Source organism: Coregonus clupeaformis, chromosome 17 (assembly GCF_020615455.1).
Source record: "Coregonus clupeaformis isolate EN_2021a chromosome 17, ASM2061545v1, whole genome shotgun sequence".
NCBI classification, from domain to species: Eukaryota; Metazoa; Chordata; class Actinopteri; order Salmoniformes; family Salmonidae; genus Coregonus; species Coregonus clupeaformis.
Genome location: NC_059208.1, coordinates 51,759,218 through 51,785,105, shown reverse-complemented (window position 1 = coordinate 51,785,105; position 25,888 = coordinate 51,759,218). Strand labels below are relative to the sequence as shown.

Genomic DNA, 25,888 nt, shown 5'->3' with positions numbered 1-25,888 from the left:
AAAAAGCCTCCACTCACATCTTTTGTGAAAATTAACATTTTTAATAAGCACACAGTCTTCCCACAGGGTACACTTTATTTTAAATATTACAACAGAGGACAACCATGCACCAGACCAAAGAGAAGGAACATCAGCCCTCCAGAGCCATCTCATTTCTTAGACCACTCCTCAACCTCTTTCCTCTCACGGATGACCTCCTCCAGGTAAGGCTCCAGGTAATGTACGTCCTACGGAGAAAGGTCAAACACAAAAACAAGATTAGTTCTGTCAATTTTCTCCCACCACCTCTACCAGATGTGGTTTTTAGTATACAAACCACATCTGGTGGACATTAAACAGCTTAATAGGCATCTCCCAACTCCTCAACGATTGGTCAATTTCAATCCAACCTGTTTATTCAATTAGTGTAGCACGATCAATATGGTAACAATATCACCTTAACCTCTGATAGGCTAGATTTTGGTCATTCATCACATTGTTACACCATAACATCGACTGCTGTGAAACTTCTGACATATCTTCCATTTCCCCAGTGACATCTCAAAGCCCTTCCTGTACACAAACTCTTGTATGTGAGACCATAGAGGCCAACAGTGGAGGTGTCATAACCATAAAACCTAGCGGACAAACAGGGTAGACATCATGCAAGACTACAAATCCCTGCAAGCTCCTGCACATCATCTCTAGCGGACACCTTTGCTAACAGGTAATGTGTCAATTTAAAACAGTTCACAGAATTGTCCATTTAAAGAAATGTAGCTAATTTATTCATAATTACATGTAGCTAACATTAGATAGTTAATCCAGAGATTCTTGCAGTCTTATCCAGATCATCATGGCAAGTTCTTTATGATTGCCACATTAGCATTCCCCCCAAAACATTTTTTTTGGGGGGTGGTAAATACAGGTGAATATATTGATAAAAGTCACCTTGTCCAAGAGAGATTTATACAGTTATCAATACGTCACGTGAGGGTAAGCCTACATGGGACACAGCCCTTATTTTAAGTGTTTTTTAAATCCCCTTTGGGAAAAATGAATGGTGGAAAGATGGTCTCGTGTAGCTCAGTTGGTAGAGCATGGTGCTTGCAACACCAGAGTTGTGGGTTCGATTCCCACGGGGGACCATATGAAAATGTATGCACTCACTACTGTAAGTCGCTCTGGATAAGAGCATCTGCTAAATGACTAAAATGTAAATGTAAAATAAAACACTATTGGAACCATTTCCCTGTTTGACCGCTAGGTTTTATGGGTATTATGACTCATACTGTGGTACTCTATATGCACTGTACCTCAAATACTTTGACCGTTTGCTCTAGCCTGCCTGGAGTGCCAGATGGGCGGGGTTTAACATTTTGAGAATATTCTATAGGTCCATTACGCCAGGCAAGCTCAATTAAACACAGAGAAAGTATTTCATTATTCAAATGGCATTTAAGCCCAGGTCTGCCATACCTCCTCATATTGAGTCCACTGTTCCTTGGGCAGAACCGCCTGCTTCATGGAGAGGTCCAGGGCTCTCTTGAGCCTGAACATCCTGTCATTGTACTCTTTCTCTGGGAGCCTCCGCAGGGCCTCTTTCACATCGCCATCCTCATGGATCGTGTCATCACGCATCAGACCTGGAACCAAAACAAGCACCACACAGTGTCAGAGAAATATCTAACTGAAGATTATAGATGTTTCTAAGATTGAGTGAAATGATTTGTCTGAAGACCCTCGATGATGGCCCCAAAGGAAAATACTCCCAAGACTTGCCAATTTTGTTGAATCCGGCGGCATTGTAGTACCATTTACGGAAGCCGACCAGGAGTCTGCCAGTAGCTGCTGTGTGGGAGGCCAGAAGAAGAGTCAGATAATTTACAGTCAAGATTTGGTTGACTAAAACATAATTAGAAATGCAGTTGCAATCACTGCAGTACAAAAGCAACGAGACACCAAATCATGTTCTCCATTCATTTAAGAAGATGCTTAAGTGGATGAACTAGAATTGAGATGATTACAGAACTAGGGACTTGAGGGAGGGAGGGTTTGACAGTATTATTTGGGCAAACCAAGTAGAGTATCCCAACTGCAAACATTACATTTGTGGTGGATAACTGGATAGAGTGCTAGTAGATGACATTTCATGCTGTTATTACCTACAGAGTACTAGCTATGTGGGAACTGTGCGATCTGGCCATATTTCTGACTCTGGGGTGTACAGGAAGTATGGATAGAGGACATCAAACATGATTATAATCAATGTCAGTAGTAATACCGGGTACTGTTAGCTAGCCAAGTTGTGCTGGCTTGCATGTCAACTTATCTTGCTTTGTTTTAATTTTAGCTAACTAGCTATATGTTTACAACTACCAAGTTAGCTAAAGCTAGGCAATAGACGCTTAGTGTTTGATAATCATCGATCTGTACTGACGTGGCGTTTGAAAGTTGATCAGACCGAAGCACTGTTTTACCTATCAATTGAAAATGCATTTGGCATATATTACATTTAAACGTTAAATTTGTCACTAGCAGTCTGGCATACACCACTGAGCCTTCGCTTGATTTGCCATTGCTAGCTTACCGTTAGCTAGGACACTCAGTAGAGGACACGACAAAATAGATTTAAAAAAAAAACATGGATTTGAACACACCCAAACACTCCGCATTAGCTTTTGATGTTTTCACAAATCAACATCACACTTCACTCAACAATGTTTCATCTCGATTTGGGCTAAAGAAATGCTTAAAGTCAGGTGATTTTTACCTGGTGCCCTCGACGCCATATTGTTCTGACTAAGAAAGCTTGAGTGGAATTGTGGGTCAAATTAATCAGAGGCCAGTCAGCAACACTAAGAAAGTACTTCCGGGTTACAGAATTTCGGAACATTTCAAAATAAAAGTTCCCCACATAATAGTAGAGACGAACTACGATTTACATCTACATTTTAGTCATTTAGCAGACGCTCTTATCCAGAGTGACTTACAGGAGCAATTAGGGTTAAGTGCCTTGCTCAAGGGCACATCGACAGATTTTTCACCTAGTTGGCTCGGGGAGTGATGACATTGACATCTAACCGGTGCTGTAGGGGTGGGGGGAGGGGTCAAGGGACGTGAGCGGTCCACTGCGTTGTGAAATCTCGACCAATCACAGCAGGCACCACGCCACTCCAAGAGCTACTTGCAGTGCATGCTACTACCTAGAGCAGTATATTGTATAGATGTTTTTGTTTTTAAATATTAAATGTGTCAGTAAAACTTTTTATTTTTATACTGCATAGCGCAGGTGATGTGTGGTTATGAACACTCATATCAAAAGGTTCGGGGCTGGACCAAAAACATCCGGGGCTGAAGCCCCAGAAGCCCAGGCCTAATGACGCCACTGCAGGAAACCTGCCCTGTACATGTCACTTTGGGTAAAATGCCCTAGGAATGTATTATGTCCAGCAGAGAGACAGGTAACCCATTTTAACAAAATACTTTTATGATGAGACCTTTCAGCCAATTGTGAAAGATAATTATTCTCATTTTACGGGTGAAAAATGGCCAAGCTGCATCTGAATGCCAACCATTACCATTTGATCTCTCAGTTTCATGAGAATATGCATTTAGATACTCTTCAGTGATGTGAGTAAATACTCTTTGAGCGGATTTCAGAGCAGATGATCTTAAACAAGCTACAGACTAGCCTACCTGCATTGCTTCCATCACAGCACATTTATCCTATGGCGTTTAGTTTTGGCCGCATCATGAGAACTTGACCATTCAGCACAATCATCCTTAAATCTCATAAGAAATTACGTGGTGTTTTTGGTCTTACAGTAACATTATAGTATGCTATTAAACTCAGGCTATTATGCAGAATAATAATTCATCATTAATTAAGTTATCTTGCAAGACATTGATTTGTCGCTCCAACAGCACTACACCCCTGATTATACTCAGTTTTCCAAAATAACCACAAACCAGCTCCATAGGGCCATATTGGACAGGATTCACATGGCCATATCTCCATAAATAAATTGGTACATACAGCCCAATGATGGCTTATAATGTTTGAGGGCGTCTGGAGAACACAAAATGGCCCAAGTATGCCATGTATACAAAACATTATGAACACCTGCTCTTTCCATTACAGACTGACCAGGTGAATGTGTATGTGTGCCATTCAGAGGGTGAATGGGCAAGACACAAAATGTAAGTGCCTTTGAACGGGGTATGGTGGTAGGTGCTAGGCACACCGGTTTGTGTCAAGAACTGCAACGCAAGAATTGGAGTCAACATGGGCCAGCATCCCTGAGGAACACTTTCGACCCCTTGTAGAGTCCATGCCCCGACGAATTGAGGGTCTCAACATTGCTGATTCTTGAACATACTTTCATTCTCATTTTCAGTATTTTACATTTTAAAGGGTAGGTAGCATAAACGTAACCACATGTAACATGGATTTGCATTAGTATACACATCAAAAGTCCTAATGCAAAGTTACACTTCAATTGTCTATTTTTCGAGTTATTACATTTAGTAATTTTAGTAATTTTCTTTAGCAGACGCTCTTATCCAGAGCGACTTACAGTTAGTTTTTTTTTTTTCTCCATACTAAAGCTAAGCCAAGTTGGAAAAAGTTACAAAACTCCCGTAGCTTACTTCACAGAGAACATGCTGAAAAGTTGATAAATCATAAAGAAGAACAGACGAGGTACTACAAAATTAGAGCAAGCAGGAATGATTTTCTTTCGTTTTGAGCCAACGGGAAGAAGGCACCAGAGCCTGCCGTGCTAACGGGTTCCCACTAGATAACACAAGATAACATAGCCACATGTCCGTGAAGAGCATGCTGCATGGTCGTACGTGCCCCATCTGCTGCTTGTTTACATCACACTTCCTGTGATTGGTGGATTGTAGCTCACCACCACCTACACTTGGTCTGGAATGTAATTACTTGAGCTAGCTACCGAGCTAGCATACGAACTCAGTAGCACAGAGTAGATCCTCCATAGGATATTGAGAAATAGTGCATTGTGGGTAGTTTAGAAGATATCAGGAAATAAGTTAATAAATATGTAATAACCCCAAAAACATAACTATTTGTACTAGTGAAAATGGCGCTGGAGGAAATAGCACCCGTTTTACAGGCTCCTGACCAATTGTGCTATTTTGAGCTGATCTTATCTTTTTTGTACATAATGTTTCTGCCATTGTTTCCTATAACCGAAAAGAGCTTGTGGACATCAGAACAGCTATCACTAACCTCGATTTGGATGAGGACTTCTACTTCAAAGAGTCAGAGGCGAAAGACTGATTATCCCGGACCAGGCCCAAATCCCGACACTCGAAGAAGGAGGAGACGGCGCTATAGAGGCCGGCGTGCAGGATACCTGACGAGACTACGTCGGAGAGTGGATCAATCGCCTCTACCCTCCGTTCATTGGCGAACGTGCAATCACTGGAGAATAAACTGGATGAGCTCTGTTCGAGACTATTCTATCAAAATGTTCTGAGGAACTGTTATATCCTGTGTTTCTGAGTCGTGGCTGAACAAGGACATGCTAAATATAAACCTAGCTGTTTTTTCTATACATCGGCAGGACAGAACGTTGGCATCAGGGAAGATCAAGGGAGGTGGTGTGTGTCTCTTTGTTAACAACAGCTGGTGCGCAATCTCTAATATTAAGGAAGTCTCAAGGTTCTGCTCCTGAGTTAGAATGCCTCATGATATGTTGTAGACCATTCTATTTACCACCACAAAACGATTCTGGCACTAAGACCGCACTCAACAAGCTGTATGGGGCCATAGGCAAACAAGAAAATGCTCACCCAGAGGCGGCGCTCCTAGTGGCCGGTGACCTTTTAATGCAGGAAAACTGAAATCTGTTTTACCTCATTTCTATCAGCATGTCACCTGTGCAACTAGAGGCGAAAAAACTCTAATCACCTTTACTCCACACAGAGCTCTCCCTCGCCCTCCATTTGGCAAATCTGACCATAACTCTTATCCTCCCGATTCCTGCTTACAATCAAAAACTCATACAGGAAGTATCAGTGAAGCTACAGGACTGTTTCGCTTGCACAGACTGGAATATGTTCCGGGATTCATCCAATGGCATTGAGGAGTTTACCAGAAACAAATTTGTGCACAAAATTTGAGAGAAATACGCTTTTGTGAGTATGGAACATTTCTGGGATCTTTTATTTCAGAGCATGAAACATGGGACCAACACTTTACATGTTGCTTTGATATTGTTGTTCGGTATATTTAAATCCTGTCAAGACATTCCTCAGTTTCTTTCCAGTTGTGTGTGTCCAAGTTAAGAGTAAGTTTGTTTCCAATTGTCACACCAGCCTTCGCTTTGGCTCCCCATCCTGTTCAGCCCAGGCGTTCGCCATCGGCCTTCTAGCTGCTGCCGAACCTAATGCTGGCAAACGCCCTTCACTCATCATTACATTTTACATTTTAGTCATTTAGCAGATGCTCTTATCCAGAGCGACTTACAGTTAGCGCATACATTATTTTATCGAACCCACAACCCACAACGCCATGCTCTACCAACTGAGCTACATCCCCTATCATCTCCGGACTTGTCTCGTCATCATTACACACACCTGGTTCCAATCCCCACTCTATCACTGTATATTTACTCCCTCTGTCATTTGTCGGTCATTGTAAATGTTACTTGTTTTCCTGAGAGGAATCTCTCCTACTATTTCCTGAGTACTTTACTTTAGCCTTTTTGTTTATTAAGATATATTTTGAGCACAACAGCGTTTGGGTTTCGTTCTGCTTTGATCAATGGTGCTTAAATAAATTCAGTAGTTCTAAACCTGCAACTGCCTACTCCTCTACACTTGTGACACCAATTGTCCACATATTTTTGTTAAGTCATAACATTAAGATGTCATGTAATATCCTTATTTTAATTATTTAGATATATTGGTCTAATAGATTAATCCTTATCACCTTTACCTTTTATGCAACCTGCTCATAATGTCTCTCTTTTGTTGCCGAACCACACACAAATCCAACTTTGCCTTGTCCAACCACAAGTCCTTAATAAATATGTGAACTTTGGCACGGTCTCTGTCGTCTGCTTATTCTCTGACTGGAGCATAGTACCCCTGGTGACATTTATCCAACCAGTTACCTATCTTGGGTTTCTTAGACTATATTTCAGCAGCCATATTGGACATGACCCCATGTGGGTAATGGGAAAAATCTGCGATGGCACTATAGCCAAAAATACTTTAGACATGCCCTAGCTGTGTGTGAACTTTGGTGGCTTTATCACTAAGTCCAAAACATTTCCCCGTAGCCGCTGGACTATGGTCAAAATGACCTCAATATGACCCCCATGAAGGGCTTAAGAGTATTTTATGATCAGAATTATTGTCTATATTATCTGTGGGATTTATTTAGTGGGTATGTAACATTACAAAGTCATTTTTGTATTGTTTGGAATTATTTTCATTGCCTTTCTCTTAAAAAAATTATATACATACATTTCACTGTGACCTGCTGCTGCTGACTATCAGACAGTGAGCAGGCTGTTACTGAGTGAGTGAATGAATCGTGGAGAGAGGGAGGGCGGGAGGGGTGTGTGAGTTGAGAGCACTGATTGAGAGAGTGCTGTAGCAGAGGCAGCTGAGTCACTGAGACAGAGCAGCATGTGCGTAAGTCGTGACAACTTTCTACCAGTTGTAGGTAGGCTATTTAGATTGGTCATTATGGAGACACCCTTTATCCATAAAACATATTCACGCGCCAGAACTGATATAACGGCCACAAAGCATTGGAAAACTACTTTAGGCGCCCTAGAGCGCTTTAGATAAATTCGCTTAGAGGTGGTTTAAAGTCAACTGCATTCTAATGTCGACTTTTCTTATAGATAACAGTATCAAGCGAAGGGTTTTACTCATGCTCAGTTCTAGGGTTCTAGGGTCTAAGGTGGAAATTTGAAATGGAAGTTATGGAACTCTCATGTGCTTGTGTTATGGGAAAAAGTTCACACTAAAAGTTACATTGAATGATAGCCTAATTTATAGCCAACAGATGCAAATGTAGCCTATTAATGTATATGCCATTGCAGGCTACTGTAGCCTACCATTTGATACAATAAATATATTGAAATGACAATATCACTGGAGTCATTGCAAATCCATTTGTGCCACTTGTTTAGCCTACCTGGAGCTGGCAAACATATTTAATAAATAGCCTATAACTCAGTTTGTTGTTGTAGCCTTGTGTTATTATGCGATTATAAATGGCCATGTTTAGTTAATTAAATTGGAAGTCATCAATTGATCATCATTCTTCACATTTAATGTCAGTTTCATTGTGTACTTTTCCCTAAAATGAGACATGGCCTATCAGGGACTATAGGCTACCTGCATCTAGCTCAGCAAACCATGGCAAAGTTGAATTGCAATTATAAACCCAGATTTTAGTCTGTAACCTATGCCTATTGAAATAACAAGTCAATCTCGCAAATGGGCCATTTATAACAGTTTGTAAGTCTTAATATCTGGCACATAATAACGGCACCATTGCCAGAAAATAGCATTCATTTTTTGAAGTTCATCCAAGTGTTTCTTGCACAGATTTTTGGAGATCCTCTGTCCAACTTTCATAACTCAAACTCTCCTGCCGGATTTATCAAACAGGATTTATTTACAATTATAAACTGATGGATGGATTCTGAGAATTCAACCTTTTTCTTTTACAAGAATTAAGACATATCACAACTCTTTTCTTACCTTAAGATTCTCCTTAACTGGCTCCAAACTCCCACACAGAAGTCTGGGAAGGCGAATCACGACATCCCGTGTCTGAAAGAACATACAATTGATTAAGAATGTATGGGTAAAATAATCTTATTCATAATCTTACTGTATGTAATTTGTGGTGTGATTATTCTATGAAAACTGTAGTGGGACAAAACAATGTGATCAATTGTGTTTGTCTTGGGTCAATCCTTTCACACCAAATTGTTTTCCAAATTCAAACCTGACCTTCTGAGCCCTGAGGCCCAACACCATTATCCCAGAAACCCTAGACCCACTCCAATTTGCATACCGCCCCAACAGATCCACAGATGATGCAATCTCTATTGCACTCTACACTGCCCTTTCCCACCTGGACAAGAGGAACACCTACGTGAGAATGCTATTCATTGACTACAGCTCAGCGTTCAACACCATAGTGCCCTCAAAGCTCATCACTAAGCTAAGGATCCTGGGACTAAACACCTCCCTCTGCAACTGGATCCTGGACTTCCTGACGGGCCGCCCCCAGGTGGTAAGGGTAGGTAACAACACATCTGCCACACTGATCCTCAACACGGGGGCCCCTCAGGGGTGCGTGCTCAGTCCCCTCCTGTACTCCCTGTTCACCCATGACTGCATGGCCAGGCACGACTCCAACACCATCATTAAGTTTGCCGACGACACAACAGTGGTAGGCCTGATCACCGACAACGATGAGACAGCCTATAGGGAGGAGGTCAGAGACCTAGCCGTGTGGTGCCAGGATAACAACCTCTCCCTCAACGTGACCAAGACAAAGGAGATGATTGTGGACTACAGGAAAAAAAAGAGGACAGAGCACGCCCCCATTCTCATCGACGGGGCTGTAGTGGAACAGGTTGAGAGCTTCAAGTTCCTTGGTGTCCACATCACCAACAAACTATCATGGTCCAAATACACAAAGACAGTCGTGAAGAGGGCACGACAAAGCCTATTCCCCCTCAGGAGACTGAAAAGATTTGGCATGGGTCCTCAGATCCTCAAATGGTTATACAGCTGCACCATCGAGAGCATCCTGACTGGTTGCATCACTGCCTGGTATGGCCTCCGACCGCAAGGCACTACAGAGGGTAGTACGTACGGCCCAGTACATCACTGGGGTCAAGCTTCCTGCCATCCAGGACCTCTATACCAGGCGGTGCCCCCCCTCATTTTATACTACAGATAATTTCTAAATAATGTATCAATGAAATGTATCACCTGCCATAGTCCTATAAGAGCTGAAGCTGACAGACAGGCGATACAACACTTGTCTACAGCTATAGGTATATCAGATGGAAACACCAAGTGTACTCTCTGTCCCTAAGATAGTCAACCCTATGTGTTGCTGACTGTGGCAAACTCAACCTGCCAATACGACAACCACAATATCTGCCTCTGTATCTGGCCTGCAGGTTCTCCAGGCTCTCTGTGAGGTTGAAAGGGTTGTGGCTGATCGGGTAGCCCAGCAGAGAGTCCTCCACTCCCAGCTGCTTCAGGAACACCAGCCGGGGGGCCACGTCTGTCTGGACGTCCAGCCTCAGCAGCATGGAGCCCATTTTGGGTCTCTGCTCCAGTTTCCATAGCCGAACACCTGAAGAGGGAACCAAAGGGTTAACACCAGGGTCGCATTCATAAGTGCACACTGTGGCAAAATGCTTTGAAGTGGAAAACATAAACAAACGTTTATATTTGCGTAAATTCATGTAATCCCTCCCCATTTGTCCATTGATTTCAGCTTGGTGCCTGGTCAATACGATCCAGAGACATAGATATACAGAATATCTATTGCTCTGGTTCACTTCATACTAGACCAGGGATGGGCACTTTGATGGGGGTGGGGGCCACACAAAATCTGAACCCAACATGAGGGGCCTCAGTGGCTCGCAGGTCGGCATACCCACACATGCAGTCAGAGCCGGCCCTAGCCTTTTGGGGGCCCTAAGCTAAATTTTGCCCCCACCTTGCGAGCAAAGCATTTTAGCGGCCCCCCTCTAGACAGCGGAGATAAAATTAAATAAAAATTGGAGCAAATTTCATGCAATTCTACAAATTTTGCAATGGGGCGTAGAGAAAATGTTGAAGTTTTAAACCAAGTTTGCTGGAATTCTACACATTTTGCCACGAGGCGGAGAGAAGATTTTTGAATTTTATAACAAAATGTGCCGTTTTACAGCTAATTTCCTACAATTCAACACATTTTGCCAAAGGGTGGAGAGACATGTTCGCCGTTTTTAATATGATATCTAAGTGAGAGTGACTAACAAAATCAATGGAGGCCACCCGGTCTGTAATTTGACCATGATTACTACAAGTTTAGATAGCTGGCCGCTAGACTAATTTACCAATCTAATTTTTTTTGCTGAAATGGCCGTAACTACATACAAGGTCCGGACCTCCGTATTTTTTTATAATTTGAAAAAACAAGGAATAACATAAATATACACTACCGGTCAAACGTTTTAGAACACCTACTCATTCAAGGGTTTTTCTTTATTTTTTACTATTTTCTACATTGTATAATAATAGTGAAGACATCAAAACTATGAAATAACACATATGTAAATATCTTATCAAAAAAGTTAGGAACAAAAAATAAAAAAGGTATGTTTCAATATGAACATCTCCACATGGCATATCTTCCCTATAGGCCAACATTCAAATGCAATGAATACAGTTTAAAAAATGTCCTATGTTTTCGTTTTGTCACTGATGCTATGTGTCAGTGTGAATAATTTCTCATATGTCCCCCCTTTCAGGGTTATAACATTACAATTGTATAGCTAATAGGCTACAGTGGGGGAAAAACGTATTTAGTCAGCCACCAATTGTGCAAGTTCACCCACTTAAAAAGATGAGAGAGGCCTGTAATTTTCATCATAGGTACACGTCAACTATGACAGACAAATTGAGAAAGAAACATCCAGAAAATCACATTGTAGGATTTTTAATGAATTTATTTGCAAATTATGGTGGAAAATAAGTATTTGGTCACCTACAAACAAGCAAGATTTCTGGCTCTCACAGACCTGTAACTTCTTCTTTAAGAGGCTCCTCTGTCCTCCACTCGTTACCTGTATTAATGGCACCTGTTTGAACTTGTTATCAGTATAAAAGACACCTGTCCACAACCTCAAACAGTCACACTCCAAACTCCACTATGGCCAAGACCAAAGAGCTGTCAAAGGACACCAGAAACAAAATTGTAGACCTGCACCAGGCTGGGAAGACTGAATCTGCAATAGGTAAGCAGCTTGTTTTGAAGAAATCAACTGTGGGAGCAATTATTAGGAAATGGAAGACATACAAGACCACTGATAATCTCCCTCGATCTGGGGCTCCACGCAAGATCTCACCCCGTGGGGTCAAAATGATCACAAGAACGGTGAGCAAAAATCCCAGAACCACACGGGGGGACCTAGTGAATGACCTGCAGAGAGCTGGGACCAAAGTAACAAAGCCTACCATCAATAACACACTACGCCGCCAGGGACTCAAATCCTGCAGTGCAAGACGTGTCCCCCTGCATAAACCAGTACATGTCCAGGCCCGTCTGAAGTTTGCTAGAGTGCATTTGGATGATCCAGAAGAGGATTGGGAGAATGTCATATGGTCAGCTGAAACCAAAATATAACTTTTTGGTAAAAACTCAACTCGTCGTGTTTGGAGGACAAAGAATGCTGAGTTGCATCCAAAGAACACCATACCTACTGTGAAGCATGGGGGTGGAAACATCATGCTTTGGGGCTGTTTTTCTGCAAAGGGACGACTGATCCGTGTAAAGGAAAGAATGAATGGGGCCATGTATCGTGAGATTTTGAGTGAAAACCTCCTTCCATCAGCAAGGGCATTGAAGATGAAACGTGGCTGGGTCTTTCAGCATGACAATGATCCCAAACACACCGCCCGGGCCACGAAGGAGTGGCTTCGTAAGAAGCATTAAGGTCCTGGAGTGGCCTAGCCAGTCTCCAGATCTCAACCCCATAGAAAATCTTTGGAGGGAGTTGAAAGTCCGTGTTGCCCAGCGACAGCCCCAAAACATCACTGCTCTATAGGAGATCTGCATGGAGGAATGGGCCAAAATACCAGCAACAGTGTGTGTGAACCTTGTGAAGACTTACAGAAAACTTTTGACCTGTGTCATTGCCAACAAAGGGTATATAACAAAGTATTGAGAAACTTTTGTTATTGACCAAATACTTATTTTCCACCATAATTTGCAAATAAATTCATAAAAAATCCTACAATGTGATTTTCTTTCTCATTTTGTCTGTCATAGTTGACGTGTACCTATGATGAAAATTACAGGCCTCTCTCATCTTTTTAAGTGGGAGAACTTGCACAATTGGTGGCTGACTAAATACTTTTTTTCCCCACTGTATATGTTTGTAGATCGACTGAGTTGAATGAACCTACAGCAGCCAAGGTGATAATGGATGGGGTCATTTTTGCTTGTATTTGCTGTTCTCCAAATAGCATTTAACCTTTTTTTAAATTATATAGAAATGCAGTAAATGAGCTTAGACTTTTAAAAAATGTCCTGTGGGGAGGGGCACTCCACCCCCCAACCCATCCCACCTCGCTAAAACGCAAACCCTGGTTACGGACCTGTTCGCTGAATTGGCCACCAAGTTGCCCATCCCTGCACTAGATGGGGAAGTAATGGCTAATCAGATACAAACCCTAAAAGGACTGAACCTACCTAGCTGTACAAGCTTGCTGAGTGTCTCTGACTCGTTGACATAGTCTTTGAGGGAGATGGATACAGCAGGCAGGGCAGCTGGGATGTCCATACGAACCGCCTCCTCATCACTGATCTCTTCTAATGCAGAGTGGCCTGGGGCATCTTCCAAATCTGGAGAGGGCAAAAACATTAGGGAGAAATTACCACAGTGTGTGTGTGTGTGTACAGGGGTAGCATTAGTACCTAAAGCTGTCTGCCACTCCTTCAGCGACATACCTCCATCTCTGAGTTGATGGGAGAGAGAATTCTGATACGGCACCATATTAGTCCTAGGGAACTCATCAGTATCCTTGTGTTTCGTTTGAGATGGTTGGATCTTGGCATGAGATTCATAGTAACTCCGCACTCCTAGTTTCCACCTCTGTTGCGTCTGAGATGGGTTCTGTCTTCTCTGGAGCATGGAGGGCAAGACTGGAACACTGAAATAATTCCGGAGGGCTGCAGGGCAATGCTGGGCATCGGTGGAATACTGGAGGGTGATCATACCCACAGTCCTTGACAGTAAATATGTACCTCTCTGACACAGCTGGATACAGGTTGAAGCCATGGAGAGATCTGTGGTAGAAACACAAGAGTACATTAAATATATGCAGCTAACTGGAATAAAATGTCACGCAAGTCACACGTTGTTTAGCCACTACTGTGAATATTTAATATTTGAGCTTGAATGGTGGAGAATGTTGTTGTTTTGTAGAGAACAATAGATTATAAACAATGATTGAGGGGCATGTTTCATTGAGCTAATGGCTAGCTAGGTAGCTTGAATAGAGCAATCATACGGGTAGCCAGCAAGCAGATAGAGATAAAGTCGTTTTCGCAAGTTCAAAATGGATGAAACCATGCAATAAATTACAGAAATATGGGTCAAAACATGAATATGTCCGCTGAGCAGACGTAGAAACAACAACAGATAGAGCCAATGTCAGTCGACTCACGTGTGCGCTCTCACGGAATCATTAAGTGTCCCCTCCAAAGGACGTACCAAAATACGCATACAGCAGGGGAATTAGCCAGATCAACCTAAAACAAGCTATGAAGGACCAATTAAAAAAACTCCCTTGTCCTTTCATTGTGAATTTCTGGTGATCTAAATAGTAAAATGTAAACTATTTTTAAAGAAAGATTGCAGTGGAATTACTTGGGAGTGTTGGTATTGGAATGTGCATTCCCACCACACCCCTATAGTTTGTTGAGTTGATTGGCCGTTTTCAGGTTTGCTCAGTCCTCTCTCCGCCCATAGCCAGTCCTCATCAATTTATTTAAAGACAGGTCAACCTGTCCTGTCGAGAAGTGCTGACACAGGGAATGTTGTGGACGAAACTCCTTATCCCTCGCCATGGCGCCTGCTTTGGGGTCCCAGAAATTAAGCAAGGATGATGTGAATGACATGTTACACTTTCAGATGATTAACGAGCAACAAGTGGAGGACATCAGCATCAACTTTTTCTACAAGCCTCACACTCTCACCCTTTTGACGTTCACTGTGGCTAGCTTGATGTACTTCGTCTTTTCCAGGTAACCCAATAACCGTCGACAGCTCATTTGACTTGCCAGTAGGTCTAGTGGTTGTGATAACTTGGCCTAGCTATCTAACCCAAATTGTATAATTAAACTACATTTTAGTCATTTAGCAGACGCTCTTATCCAGAGCGACTTACAGTTAGTGAGTGCATACATTTTTCATACTGGCCCCCCGTGGGAATCGAACCCACAACCCTGACGTTGCAAGCGCCATGCTCTACCAACTGAGCTACAGGAGGCCTAACTACAGATGATTAGACATTTAAAGGGAAAATATGCAGTTGCTACGTCCAGTTTTGGACTTATATGTACCCATTGATTCTTGAAGAATATAAGTTATAAATGCTTCATGAGCATAGTTCAACTGTCATACCCCATCAGAACCCAAAATATCAGCTTGTTTTACTCCAATGTTTGTAAACAAGGTAAATGTAAACAAACACTATATAGACTCAAAACATGGTTAAAACTATACTTTTGATATCATGGATGGTCAATCCGTGCATCCATAGCTAAGAGCAATTTCTCAAGTAAGAATTTTGTTAGGACTGTCTGGGAGTACTCTGAGTGGGGAGAGGAAAACTGAAAACAAGCTGTTATTGGCAGAGAGGTTTGGAACTCTCTTTCATATTGGTCTATGAAATACTTTACGGCCTGGTGTTGTCACCAGGCAGGCCAAAACTCCATCCCACCAAAACAAGCTGAAATTTCAGCTGCTCTTTTCAAACAGCTTTCACACTAAAAGGGCATTATCATAATTTTCATAATTTCACAGTATCATTCCAACCTCATAGTATGGAAAATATATAAAACACAGGAAAATCACGTTTTTGACTGCACTGGGCCTTTAATGTTCTTTATTGTAATAATATACAATGCTGAACATGCAATAATCAAACAAACTTTTTTTAAATGTCACATTTGACTTTTACTGTATCAAAGTAAACCTCACTTTATCCTCTGAGAATAATGTACATATTGCATATCTCAGCCAATGCTTTTTGATATCAAACCCTGCTCTCTTTGCCAGGGATGATGCAGATGTTGACAACAACTTTCGAGTGGGTTTCCTGTTGGTTGTCTTCTTCTTCCTCGTCATCAGTGTCCTGGCCTTCCCCAATGGTACTCACTCAGTCACTGCCTTGTACTTGACAATAGCCCAGCCCAGCACCTGGTAGAAAGGGTGTGTCTGCATGGGGTGGGTGGGAGGAATGTTGTTCTAGTGTAGATAAATGGTCACATAATAGACATTCAGGTCTTTCTGGTTCATCCAAGGTCCAAAACTAGTCTTCAGCATGGCCTCTTGCAGCTTGACATGGTTTTGACTGTGAGTGAATGGGATACTCACTGCTAGCGGTTATGCTACGTTAACTTTTGAAGTGCAGTATATGAGGGTTTTGGTCAATCCACTCTGATAATGGTTGATACATGTAAATGCATTATTAATCCTCTTCAGGTCCATTCACCAGACCACATCCTGCGATTTGGCGCATGGTATTTGGTGAGTAGGCCTACTGCACAGTACAACAAGTCACATCGTCAGTGGAGCTCCTTTATGGAACCATGTCCATGGAACTCCGCTCTGATTGGTTCCTTCCTGTTGTTGTCAGGTCTGAGTGTTCTGTACTTCCTGTTCCTGGTCTTCCTCATCTTTCTGAACTGGGCCCAGGTGAAGAGGATCATGTACTGGGTGGACCCCAACCTACGCTACGCTACCCGTGAGGCTGATGTCATGGTGAGTCATTTTAATCTCTGTATGCTACAGTATCCACCTCATGCCAGACACCATATTCGTGAGTAGGGTGAAGTTGCCCCTAGACGCTGATTAAGTGATCATAGTTTGAGTTTGGATTCTCCACTCCACCACTCCCTATGTGGTAATGTTATCCAATGAAATTTGCAGAAGGTAATACCAGCTTTCTGTAAGAGGGCGAACCATAAGACGTTGAGGACAGAGTTACCACTGAGCCTAAAGGATTATTCAGCATTGGGTTAAACGATTGGCATCAGCCTGCCCTGCCCATGTGGATACTGTTGCCATGTATGAGGGACAGTTTCAAAAACGTTATTAGTAAAACTGGTACTGTTAAATATTGACAACTTATCTCATCATGCAAAAGCTGTGAGATAAAGAAAATTAAATGGCTGTTACACTTAAAATAAAATTGTATTTGTCACACGCTTCATAAACAACTGGTTTAGACTATCAGTGAAGTTCGGGCAGTTCCCAACGATGTAGGGAGAAACGAGAAATAATAGAACAATTATAAAGAGGAATAAATACACACTGAGTAACGATAACTTTGAAATATACACGTGGTACCAGTACCGAGTCGATGTGCAGGTGTACAAGGTAATTGAGGTAGGTATGTACAGTACATATAGGTAGGGATAAAGTGACTAGGCAACAGGATAGATAATAAACAGTAACAGCAGCGTATGTGATGAGACGAGTTAGTGCAAAAAGGGTCAATGCAGATAGTACGGGAAACTATTTGGTTAACTATTTAACTAACTATTTAGCAGTCTTCTGGCTTGGGGGTAGAAGTTGACCGCCTGGTATGGAGGTCCTGGATGTCAGGAAGCTCGGCCCCAGTGATGTACTTGGCCGTACGCACTACCCACTGTAGCACCTTGCGGTCGGATGCCAAGTAGTTGCCATACCAAGCGGTGATGCAGCCAGTCAAGATTCTCTCAATACTACAGCCCTGTCGATGTGGATGGGCGCGTGCTCGGCCCTCCGTTTCCTGTAGTCCACGATCAGCTCCTTTGTCTTGCTGACCCCACTGCCAGGTCTCTGACCTCCTCCCTGTAGGCTGTCTCATCGCTGTCGGTGATCAGGCTTACCACCCACTGTTGTGTCGTCAGCTAACTTAATTATGGTGTTGGAGTCGTGCGCGGCCACGCAGTCGTGGGTGAACAGGGAGTACAGGAAGGGACTAAGCACGCACCCCTGAGGGGCCCCCGTGTTGATGGTCAGAGTGCCGGATGTGTTGTTGCCTACCCTCACCACCTGGGGCGGCCCGTCAGGAAGTTGCAGAGGGAGGTGTTTAATCCCAGGGTTCTTAGCTTAGTGATGAGCTTGAAGGGAACTATGGTGTTGAACGCTGAGCTGTAGTAAATTAACAGCATTCTCACATAGATGTTCCTTTTGTCCAGGTTGGAAGGGGCAGTGTGGAGTGCAATAGAGATTGCATCATCTGTGGATCTGTTGGGGCGGTATGCGAATTGGAGTGGCATACGTCCAGGGTGTCTGGGATGATGGTGTTGATGTGAGCCATGACCAGCCTTTCGAAGATGTAATGTCTACAAATGTGAGTGCTACGGGCGATAGTCCTTTAGACAGGTTACCTTGGCGTTCTTGGGCACAAGGACTATGGTGGTCTGCTTGAAACATAGGTATTACAGACTGGGTCAGGGAGAGGTTGAAAATGTCAGTGAAGACATGCTCTGAGTATGCGTCCTGGTAATCCATCTGGCCCTGCAGCCTTGTGAATGTTAACCTGTTTTAAAGGTCTTACTCACATTGCCAGCAGCAAACCACCCTGCATCTTACTGCTGGCTTGCCTCTGAAGCTAAGTAGGGTTGGTCCTGGTCAGTCTCTGGATGGGAGACCAGATGCTGCTGGAAGTGGTGTTGGAGTGCCAGTAGGAGGCACTCTTTCCTCTGGTCTAAAAAATAAATCCCAATGCCCCAGGGCAGTGATTGGGGACATTGTCCTGTGAAGGGTGCTGTCTTTAGGATGGAACGTTAAACGGGTGTCCTGACTCTTTGTGGTCACTAAAGATCCCATGGCACTTATTGTAAGAGTAGGATTGTTAACCCTGGTGACCTGGCTAAATTCCTGATCTGGTCCTCATACAATCATGCCCACCTAATCATCCCCAGCTTCCAATTGACTCATTCCTCTCCCCTGTAACTATTCCCCAGGTTGTTGCTGTAAATGAGAATGTGTTCTCAGTCAATTTACATGGTAAAATAAGGTTAAAATAAATAAAATTGGCTACAGAGAGCGTGATCACTCAATCGTCCGGAACAGCTGGTGCTTTCATGCATGGTTCAGCGTTGCTTGCCTCAAAGCGAGCACAGAAGATATTTAGCTCATCTGGTAGGCCCCTATCACTGGACAGCTCGCGGCTGGGTTTCCCTTTGTAATCTGTGATAGTTTGCAAGCCCAGCCACATATGACGAGCGTCTGAGCCGGTGTAGTAGGATTCGATCTTGGTCATTTGACGCTTTGCCTGTTTGAGGGCTTAGCGGGGTTTCTTATAAGCGTCCAAATTAGTGTCCCGCTCCTTGAAAGCAGCAGCTCTAGCCTTTAGCTCTGTCCAGATGTTGCCTGTAATCCATGGCTTCTGGTTGGGATATGTACGTACGGTCACTGTGGGGATGACGTTGTCGATGCACTTATTAATGAAGCCGGTGACTGATGTGGTAAACTCCTCAATGCCATTAGATGAATCCCAGAACATTTTCCAGTCTCTGCTAGCGAAACAGTCCTGTAGATTAGCAGCTGCTTTATTGGACCACTTCCGTATTGAGCGCGTCACTGGAACTTCATATTTGAGTTTTTGCTTGTAAGCAGGAATCGGGAGGATAGAGTTACGGCCAGATTTAACAAATGGAGGGAGAGCTTTGTGTGTGTGTGTATGTATGTGGAGTAAAGGTGATTAGAGTTTTTTCGCCTCTAGTTGCACAGGTGACATGCTGGTAGAAATTGAGGTAAAACGGATTTCAGTTTTCCTGCATTAAAGCCACTGGCCACTAGGAGCGCCACCTATGGGTGAGCATTTTCTTGTTTGCTTATGGCCCTCTACGGCTTGTTGAGTGCAGTTTTAGGCCAGCATCGGTTTGTGGTGGTAAATAGACAGCTACGAAAAATATAGATAAACTCTCTTGGTAAATAGTATGGTGTACAGCTTATCATGAGGTATTCTAACTCAGGTGAGCAGAACCTCTAGACTTCCTTAATATTAGAGATTGCGCACCAGCTGTTGTTAACAAAGACACACATACCCTGAGCTTCCTCGATGCCACCGTTCTGTCCTGCCGATGTATAGAAAAAACATGTATTTATATTTACCATGTCCTTGTTCAGCCACGACTCTGAGAAACATAGGATATTACAGTTGTTCAGATCACGTTGATAGGATAGTCTTGAACGGAGTTTATTCTCCAGTGATTGCATGTTCGCTAATAGAACAGAGGGTAGAGGCGGTTTATCCGCTCTTCGACGTAGTCTCGTCAGGTATCCGTTAGATTAATTTGGATTTTAAGAATAATGACTAAAGGATTTCACCCCAAATACAGTATAAATGTTAGAATTATCATGTAGTGTCAAACCACTAACAGAGGGGGCGGTACTAAACATTCAAGGGTGAAGGGGAAGGCGGAAACTGTTTAGAAAAGCCACCTAAAGGTGGGAGGAGTCAAGTTCAGGAAGTATAAAATCGTATGTTTGTGTTTTTGGCGTCAGAGCTCTCCATGAATAAATATACAGATAATACTTGTGGGTTGTGGACCTTGAATCATTGATGATTAAAACCAGAGCCTTACAACCTCTGGTAATGATTCAAGCTAAGGTTGAATTAGAGATAGAAATTCACGTGACAGTATCCCACAAGCCGGCCTCTATGGCGCTGTCTCCTCCTTCTTCGAGTGTTCGGGATTTGGGCCTGGTCCGCGATAATCAATATCTCTTTTGTCTCCGACTCATTGAAGTAGAAGTCCTCATCCAAATCAAGGTTAGTAATGGTTGTTCTGATGTCCAGAAGCTGTTTTCGGTCATAGGAAACAATGGCAGAAACATTATTTTCAAAAAAAGTTAAGATCAGTGCAAAAAAATACACAAAATGGCACAATTGGTCAGGAGCCCATAAAATGGCCGCTATTCCCTCCAGCGCACCATCATAGTCTCGCAAGGCCTTCCTTCCAAATCTCTTTGACTCAACTATAGGTGAGCGAAGCCTGGGCATCCAAGGCTAGCATCATCATGACTCACCATACTGCCCATCCACCACTGTCTTGTTACGTGTCTTATCTGCCTCTTCTGTGTCCGTGTCTTACCTGGCACTTCTGTGTCCGTGTCTTACCTGGCTCTTCTGTGTCCTTGTCTTACCTGGCTCGTCCGTGTCTTACTTGGCTCTTCTGTGTCCGTGTCTTACTTGGCCTTTCTCCCCCTGCAGGAATATGCAGTGAACTGCCACATGATCACTTGGGAGCGGATCCTGAGCCACTTTGACATCTTTGCGTTTGGGCATTTCGCGGGCTGGGTCATGAAGGCAATGCTCATCCGCAGCTACGCCCTCTGCTGGACCATCAGCATCACCTGGGAGCTCACTGAAGTAAATAATAGGTGCAAGGAAGTCTGTGTCTGCATCCCAAATGGCACCCTATTCCCTATACAGTGCACCTTTTTCTTATATAGGGAATAGGGTGTTGTTTGGCACATGTGTCTTTGTGAAGTGCTACTCGGTTTCCGTCAACAGATCCCATTTAGGTTTGAAACAGTATTTAGACTCTGATTGATTTGAAATATTCTATTGCATTGGCACGTTTGAGTCAGTTTGTAGCTCCCCATTCACCTCTGTCTCTCTCTCTCTCTCTGTCTCTCCCCCCCTCAGCTGTTCTTCATGCACCTGCTGCCTAACTTTGCTGAGTGCTGGTGGGACCAGGTGATCCTGGACATCCTGCTGTGTAATGGAGGAGGCATCTGGCTGGGCATGACTGTGTGTCGCTTCCTGGAGATGCGCACCTACCAATGGGCCAGCATCAAGTGAGTTCTCCTCCTATTGGATTCCTCCCTTCTCCTATAGCGTTATGACAGATGACACAATACAGTTCACCAGTCCCAATTAAAATACATTATTCTACTTAATTTCTGCCTGCTCTGATTTAGTGCGTGTGTGCTTTCTCATCTATGTATGTCGCTTAATGCCTGTACAGTATCTCTGTGTTTAACCTTGTGTGCCTAACTGTCTGTCAACACCCATCAGTGTTACTTCCCAGTGTGTAAGTGTACCTTTCCCTGTATATCTGTATCTATGATGTGTCTCCAGAGACATCCATACGACCACAGGGAAGCTGAAGCGGGTTGTGCTCCAGTTCACCCCAGCCAGCTGGACCTACGTACGCTGGTTAGACCCCAAGTCCTCCTTCCAGAGGGTGGCAGGGATCTACCTCTTTATGATCCTCTGGCAGGTGAGCTCTACCCTCTGACCTGGAAATGATACATAGTATTTAGTGCCAGGATTAGAAGTCAGAATCCACACAGTTTTATGTAGTTACTCTGTGTATATTGACTTGAAAGGAATTTGTGATTGAACCCTTTTGGGAATCAAATGGAGTTAAACTATTTACAAAAATGTGTGGTGTTTTTTTTATGTTGAGCTGTTGGTATGTTTTCTATGGTCTTGTCTTATTGAAGGTGGCCTACTACATACCTGAAGGTTATGGGGTAGATTGTATGGTATCTAACTGTGGGTACAGTGATGTTTTAATATACATGTTGCTGTACTACTACTTTTCTCCCTGTCTGTCTTTGCTGCCTGTCTGTCTTTGCTGCCTGTCTGTCTTTGCTGCCTGTCTGTCTTTGCTGCCTGTCTGTCTTTGCTGCCTGTCTGTCTTTGCTTCCTTTCCTCTAAACAGCTGACTGAGTTGAACACGTTCTTCCTGAAGCACATCTTCGTATTCCAGGCGTCTCACGCTCTTAGCTGGTGCCGGATCCTCCTCCTTGGAATCATCACAGCCCCTACTGTGCGGTAGGGAGCCTTTCCACCACGCCACTCCACACGTGTGCTCTACATTCCAGCGGCAGAAGGGAATTATGACAGTTAGACACGTGCAGTCTCTTTTCATATAGATGGAATTGAGTTGGAAGAAGTTTTGAACGATTTCTGTAAACCCTTCTGTTTATCTTGATGATTTGACAGTTGTTGTTGTGATGGCTGTAGATAAACTGTATTAAATGTTTGTCTTCCTGTTCTTTCAGACAGTATTATGCTTATTTGACAGACACACGGTGCAAAAGAGTGGGGACACAATGTTGGATGTTTGGGTGAGTCTTTCCTGTATCCTCTAGTGGCCATTTCCTGCTGTTGCTTAACTCCACTGTAATCTTGCGGCCACGTCATTGACAAACTTCTCAGAAATGCTGTGGATGGGAAATTGGGTCTCGTCCAATTTTGTTCCAAATATTGATGCTGATCTTATCGCAGTCCTAAGCTGGTGATTGCCCCGACCAGGCTCTGGTAACCATGGTGACCAGACTTGCTCTCTCACTATAAAATAGAAAACAATGAGGCCCTTATATGCCCCTGACTTCACCCCTTCAAAGTACCCTCTGCAGTCTGGTGACTAGAATTAAGGAGGAAATGTATTTGTTTTCTGTGACTGTGTTTTAACATAGTGTGATTAACAAAAATATTGTTTAATAAAAAACAAATTGATATTTTGATATAGATAATGCCTGTTGTAAAATGTAATTATTGTTAGAGGTGAATGTTTGGTGGTCCAGTGTCCGTTAACAACGGTCTCTATCTAACCCACAGGGCCATAGCCTTCCTGGAGGCCCTGGCGTGCGTTAAGTTTGGTCAGGACGTGTTCTCCAAAACACAAGCTCGGTCTGTGTTACAGTGGCTTCTGTGTGTGGTAAGGGCTGTGTCTCTCTCTCTGTCTATCTCTCTGTCTCTGTCTCTGTGTGTGTGTTTTTCTATGTGTCTCTTTGTGTGTCGCTGTGTGTGTGCATGTGTTAACCTCCAAAACAATCCTCCCTGCTCCAATCCTCATACCTCAAGTGTCCATAACAATGACATGTTATTTAGACTGTGTAATACCATTGGTATGCTCTGACATGTGACTGCTATGTGGGTGGTACTGTAAGTGCTCCCATTGTGTTGTCAGTGCTCTCTACATCTCTCCTTCTCTCTCTCTGTGTAGGCCTTCATCACACTTCTCTGTCTGTATGGGATGGTGCGGTATGAGCAAAAGTATGAGCCTGAGTTAAAGGTAAGTTTCCAGTCTATTGCACAGAAAGGCTATGTCGGCCTTTGTGTAGTGTAGTTTGGTCTTTCTAATTGCTATTTTTGCCTCTAACTGACCATCAAGAACCATCTTTTCTAGAGCGTCTCTGAGAGTGATGACGGCAACTTAATAGAGTCATGTGGTTACAGCCCTGATGACATCACAGGTAAGCGTTCGACTTAAGTATAATGAGGTATTTTTATATATATACAGTACCAGTCAAAAGTTTGGACACACCTACTCATTCAAGGGTTTTTCTTAATTTTTTTACTATTTTCTAAGTTGTAGAATAATAGTGAAGACATCAAAACTATGAAATAACATGTAGTAACCAAACAAGTGTTAAACAAATCAAAATATATTTGAGATTCTTCAAAGTAGCCACCCGTTGCCTTGATGAGAGCTTTGCACACTCTTGGCATTCTCTCAACCAGCTTCCTGAGGAATGCTTTTCCAACAGTCTTGAAGGAGTTCCCACATATGCTGAGCACTTGTTGGCTGCTTTTCCTTCACTCTGTGGTAAAAAACAAAACAAAAAACATATTTGCTGGTGTTTGTCAAGGAGCATATTTCCTATATGTGTCCTCTTGTAGGTGAGAGAGACTCTCGGAATAACTCAGCCAGCCCATCTAAACGAAGGAGAGGCTCTGGGAGAACCAAAGCTGCCAATGGACACAAAGATTAAAAGCAATGAGAGCCAATTAAGGGACTACGGTACATCCTTACTGCACCAATAACTCTGTGGGGAGATGGAAGATAATTTGGGTAAGGAGGTTCAAGAGGTGGGGATATTACATTGGTTGAATATTTGGTTGAAGAACAATGACAAGGTAAGTGAAGCATAAACTGAATGGAAAAGGCTGAGCAGAGAGCTTTACTACATTTAGATGTTAGTCATTTAGCATACGCTCTTATCCAGAGCGACATACTACACTTTGGTGACCGCCACCCACTTCACTGTGTGAGATCAACAACCAATCAACAAAAGTTGCATTTACCACTTGATGAGGAGACACCAACTTTTGAGTTTACCATTTTCACAGAATTGACTGTACACAAGGGTTTACCGACTGCATTTTTACTCTTCCCCCTCTTTTTTTCTTCAAATGATGACCATAAATATTACGGGATGGATTTTATTTAACTTACAATGAAAACCTAAATGATGTGAAGCTAAAGCCTGAATTTTTTTTGATTTTTTAGATTTTTTTTTCCATATTCAGAGTTTGATTATTGATATTTTTTACTCAATCAGTTAAAGCTATATAGTTCATATTTTTCTATGAGAATTTTGAAGATAATTTCCATTTATTTCTACAGCTGACTAGTATTGAAATAGAGTTGGTCTCAACCCTGTTTGGACAGATCTGTTTTTAAGATAATTCCAGGCCTTAAATGTTTTTAAAATGTTGATAATTTCATGATGACTCACTTTGTTCAAGTGAGTGTGGGAAAGGTAATTTGATTAACCTTTGTTTTTATACAAGCATTAACAGTGCATTTGTTTTGTATGAATTATGTGAACCGCATACTGTTGCAAGATAATTTATATGAATATAGCTTTCTAATAAATATTTAAAACCTGACAGAATTGTTTTTATTTTGTGGTCTTTTGTGTGACGAACAATTTCTACCAGCAGGTGGCAGCAGAGAATCATTCTTATCAAAGTTCTACTGAAGATGTTTTAAATCTCATTGTTCTATCTATGGTCTTATTACTGGAGTGTTAGAGATTGATGGCAAAAAATAATAATAATAATAATAATAATAATAAAAAAATTACAAACAAAAACTAAACAAAACTTTTGTTTTTTTTATCAATATCCCATGCATTGTGGA

The 25,888-nt window shown here is 42.6% G+C and overlaps 3 protein-coding genes across 7 annotated transcripts; 1 reads left to right on the top strand and 2 right to left on the bottom strand.

The window, feature by feature from the left end:
* Window positions 1–18: 18 nt before the first annotated feature.
* On the bottom strand, window positions 19–2,852 carry LOC121585858 (cytochrome b-c1 complex subunit 7). 2 transcript variants are annotated; one of them, XM_041902134.2, is made up of 4 exons: window positions 2,753–2,852; window positions 1,762–1,830; window positions 1,459–1,625; window positions 19–227 (listed from the first exon to the last, which is right to left on the bottom strand). In XM_041902134.2, the coding sequence occupies exons 1-4, from the start codon at window positions 2,769–2,771 to the stop codon at window positions 150–152; spliced, it is 333 nt and encodes a 110-aa protein (XP_041758068.1). In that variant the 5' UTR covers window positions 2,772–2,852; the 3' UTR covers window positions 19–149. The 2 variants fall into 2 exon arrangements, with proteins under 2 accessions (XP_041758068.1, XP_041758067.1); XM_041902133.2 differs by lacking the exon at window positions 2,753–2,852 and adding an exon at window positions 2,570–2,669.
* Window positions 2,853–9,935: 7,083 nt separating this feature from the next.
* Window positions 9,936–14,553, bottom strand: LOC121585856. 4 transcript variants are annotated; one of them, XM_041902131.2, is made up of 3 exons: window positions 14,443–14,553; window positions 13,466–14,062; window positions 9,936–10,357 (listed from the first exon to the last, which is right to left on the bottom strand). In XM_041902131.2, the coding sequence occupies exons 2-3, from the start codon at window positions 14,052–14,054 to the stop codon at window positions 10,044–10,046; spliced, it is 903 nt and encodes a 300-aa protein (XP_041758065.2). In that variant the 5' UTR covers window positions 14,055–14,062; window positions 14,443–14,553; the 3' UTR covers window positions 9,936–10,043. The 4 variants fall into 4 exon arrangements, with proteins under 4 accessions (XP_041758065.2, XP_041758064.2, XP_041758066.2 ...); XM_041902130.2 differs by lacking the exon at window positions 14,443–14,553 and adding an exon at window positions 14,361–14,440; XM_041902132.2 differs by lacking the exon at window positions 14,443–14,553 and having other exon boundaries at window positions 13,466–13,618; window positions 13,724–14,418.
* Window positions 14,554–14,770: 217 nt separating this feature from the next.
* On the top strand, window positions 14,771–25,695 carry LOC121585409 (phosphatidylserine synthase 1-like). Its single transcript, XM_041901757.2, has 13 exons — window positions 14,771–15,022; window positions 16,059–16,150; window positions 16,485–16,529; window positions 16,639–16,763; window positions 21,214–21,372; window positions 21,652–21,803; window positions 22,087–22,228; window positions 22,676–22,788; window positions 23,019–23,084; window positions 23,578–23,677; window positions 23,966–24,034; window positions 24,149–24,215; window positions 24,643–25,695. Exons 1-13 carry the CDS (start codon window positions 14,844–14,846, stop codon window positions 24,732–24,734), a joined length of 1,401 nt encoding a protein of 466 aa, XP_041757691.1. The 5' UTR covers window positions 14,771–14,843; the 3' UTR covers window positions 24,735–25,695.
* Window positions 25,696–25,888: the final 193 nt, after the last annotated feature.

Coding starts and splice junctions, on each gene's coding strand:
- LOC121585856 (XM_041902129.2), bottom strand. CDS start 14,087: ATGTACTCTTGTGTTTCTACCACAGATCTCTCCATGGCTTCAACCTGT. Junction 10,358..13,465: donor CAGCAAGCTTGTACAGCTAG/GTAGGTTCAGTC, acceptor TTCCCTCTTCAG/GTGTTCGGCTATGGAAACTG.
- LOC121585409 (XM_041901757.2), top strand. CDS start 14,844: ATGGCGCCTGCTTTGGGGTCCCAGAAATTAAGCAAGGATGATGTGAAT. Junction 16,530..16,638: donor GATTTGGCGCATGGTATTTG/GTGAGTAGGCCT, acceptor TGTTGTTGTCAG/GTCTGAGTGTTCTGTACTTC. Junction 23,085..23,577: donor ACACAATGTTGGATGTTTGG/GTGAGTCTTTCC, acceptor TCTAACCCACAG/GGCCATAGCCTTCCTGGAGG.
- LOC121585858 (XM_041902133.2), bottom strand. CDS start 2,654: ATGCGGAGTGTTTGGGTGTGTTCAAATCCATGTTTTTTTTTTAAATCT. Junction 1,831..2,569: donor ACTGAGTGTCCTAGCTAACG/GTAAGCTAGCAA, acceptor CCTCCCACACAG/CAGCTACTGGCAGACTCCTG. Junction 228..1,458: donor AGTGGACTCAATATGAGGAG/GTATGGCAGACC, acceptor CTTTCTCCGTAG/GACGTACATTACCTGGAGCC.